The sequence below is a fragment of the Penaeus monodon genome, chromosome 28, assembly GCF_015228065.2.
Source record: "Penaeus monodon isolate SGIC_2016 chromosome 28, NSTDA_Pmon_1, whole genome shotgun sequence".
NCBI classification, from domain to species: Eukaryota; Metazoa; Arthropoda; class Malacostraca; order Decapoda; family Penaeidae; genus Penaeus; species Penaeus monodon.
The window spans coordinates 28,728,062-28,730,070 of record NC_051413.1 but is presented as its reverse complement, the minus strand read 5'-3'; the positions used below and the strand labels follow the sequence as shown (position 1 = coordinate 28,730,070).

The 2,009-nt window shown below is 34.8% G+C and overlaps 1 protein-coding gene across 1 annotated transcript; it reads left to right on the top strand.

The window, feature by feature from the left end:
* The first annotated feature begins 85 nt into the window (after window positions 1–85).
* LOC119591471 (probable 39S ribosomal protein L45, mitochondrial) lies at window positions 86–1,924 on the top strand. Its single transcript, XM_037940211.1, has 4 exons — window positions 86–238; window positions 346–497; window positions 600–798; window positions 1,252–1,924. Exons 1-4 carry the CDS (start codon window positions 107–109, stop codon window positions 1,516–1,518), a joined length of 750 nt encoding a protein of 249 aa, XP_037796139.1. The 5' UTR covers window positions 86–106; the 3' UTR covers window positions 1,519–1,924.
* Window positions 1,925–2,009: the final 85 nt, after the last annotated feature.

Genomic DNA, 2,009 nt, shown 5'->3' with positions numbered 1-2,009 from the left:
TGATTTTTGTTTTTCTTGTTGCCTTTTTTTCCATATATATGTTTCTCTTTATGCTTAAAGAAGATTAAACTTTTAACTGATATAATTTATTATGTGCCTTTTGTAGATGAAAGAGAAGGGTATCCAGCCTGTCCGGCCGTGGATGGAGAAGCCTGTGTTTATTTCAGCCACTAGTGGAACATTTGAGGCGTATGTACCTCCCGAAGGAGATGGAAAAGTGTCGGCCACGTTAACTGCTGTAAGTTGACCTCCTGAATGTGTAGTAAGAATATGATGCAATAACTTCAATGTTTTTGTATGCTTATTTGTAAGGTGTAAAGAAATAATTCATGTGTTTACATACAGGGTGCTAAACAGAAATTGGAGTTTCTGGAGAAAAAAGGTAAATCCATGATGGCAGTCAGAAAAATTCGGCAGTTTGATGAAGACTTTGATCCAAAGCTATTTGCAGAGGAAGCACAGCAGATCTATATTGACATGCACAAAGCTTTGGCAGAGTAAGTATGAGAAATGTAGATAATGAAAATAGAAAAATATTTGTTTTCTAGAATACTTTTTCTTCATAATATAGTTTATAAAACGTCATTCCTTATTGACAGTTTTGATAAGGTGAAGCTACATCAGATGGTGACAGAGCGAGCCTTCCCAGTGGTGACCCATCAAGTTCGTAACAAGACACTGAGATGGCAGTTTGTTTCATCATTAGAACCACCACGAGTTGTTCATGTGCGATGCACTGATGTTATCAGCAAAGAAAATATATTTGCACAAATTACAGTTCGTTTTCATACAAAACAGGTAAGTGGCTGAAGCACAAGAATTGTTTCTTTTATTAATTTTCTACTAATGTATTTGCTTTCCAGTTGTCACAGATTATCCACCGCCTTTCACTTTTAGGATTTTTGCAATTAGAAGTTGTTCTCTTTTTCAAACTCCAGTTAATGACTGGATTCATTTTGTTTACCACAGGCTTAGTAGGACACATTACATTACGTTTGACTCCGGTGAATTATGGTCCATTCAGGAGTTTGTGTTGATCCTAAGGATTGGGAAATAAAAGAATTCTGTATTTATCATACACCTTGTTTGCAATAAGATCTAAATAGCTTTAAAAATGTACATGTATAATATAATTACAATAAAATTGTTCATCATAGAATTACTTTGTATTTTCCGTTTAATTTCATCAGCTTTCATTTGCAAGAGTGTGATTCGCTTGGGTTTTCTTTCATTCTTTTAATTTTCTTCCAGACGTTGGCTGTATATGATCGATTTGGCCGTCTGCAGCACGGGTCAGAGGTGGTTGCAAAGGATGTCCTGGAGTATGTTGTTTTTGAGAAACATGTGGCCAACACCTACGGTGTCTGGAGAATCCACGACAAGATAATTCCTGATTGGATGCCTCCTCGGCAGCCAAGCTATAAGACATACAAGGTGGAAGAACAAAGCCCAGAGGAAACAGAAGTTGCTGTAGTGGAGGAAAAAGAGGAGAAAGTAGCAGAAACTGCTACAGCATAAGATATTACGGCTTTTTTTTTTCAGTACATATATTTCTTTTTTATTCACATGTAATGATGTACTGGTAATTGTTTTCTTATTTATTTTTTGTTTATCATTGCAGAAAGATTAATATCCACTACATGAAACATGTTTCTGATAGTACCATTGTGGAGAATCAAGCCTATTTATTACATACTACCAACCTGTATAGAGCTACTGTATGTTTATGATTTAGATTTGAAATTATTGTCTTTGTGTTTGACTTCCAGTGGTTACAAATGAGGTGAGACAGTGAATACAATTTACTTGTTAATATTATTGTTCAATAAGTATTTGGTCTGTTGATTTACATGTATATATCAAGGAGAAGAAAAGTCCTTTTGTATAGGATGTAGAAATAATAAATTTGTAAATAAGATCATAACCTGTAGTCTTTCTATTAAGACCTACTTTTTGTATATAGGACTTCAACATTCTCAGTATATACGGAAATTCACCCGTGGTGCAAT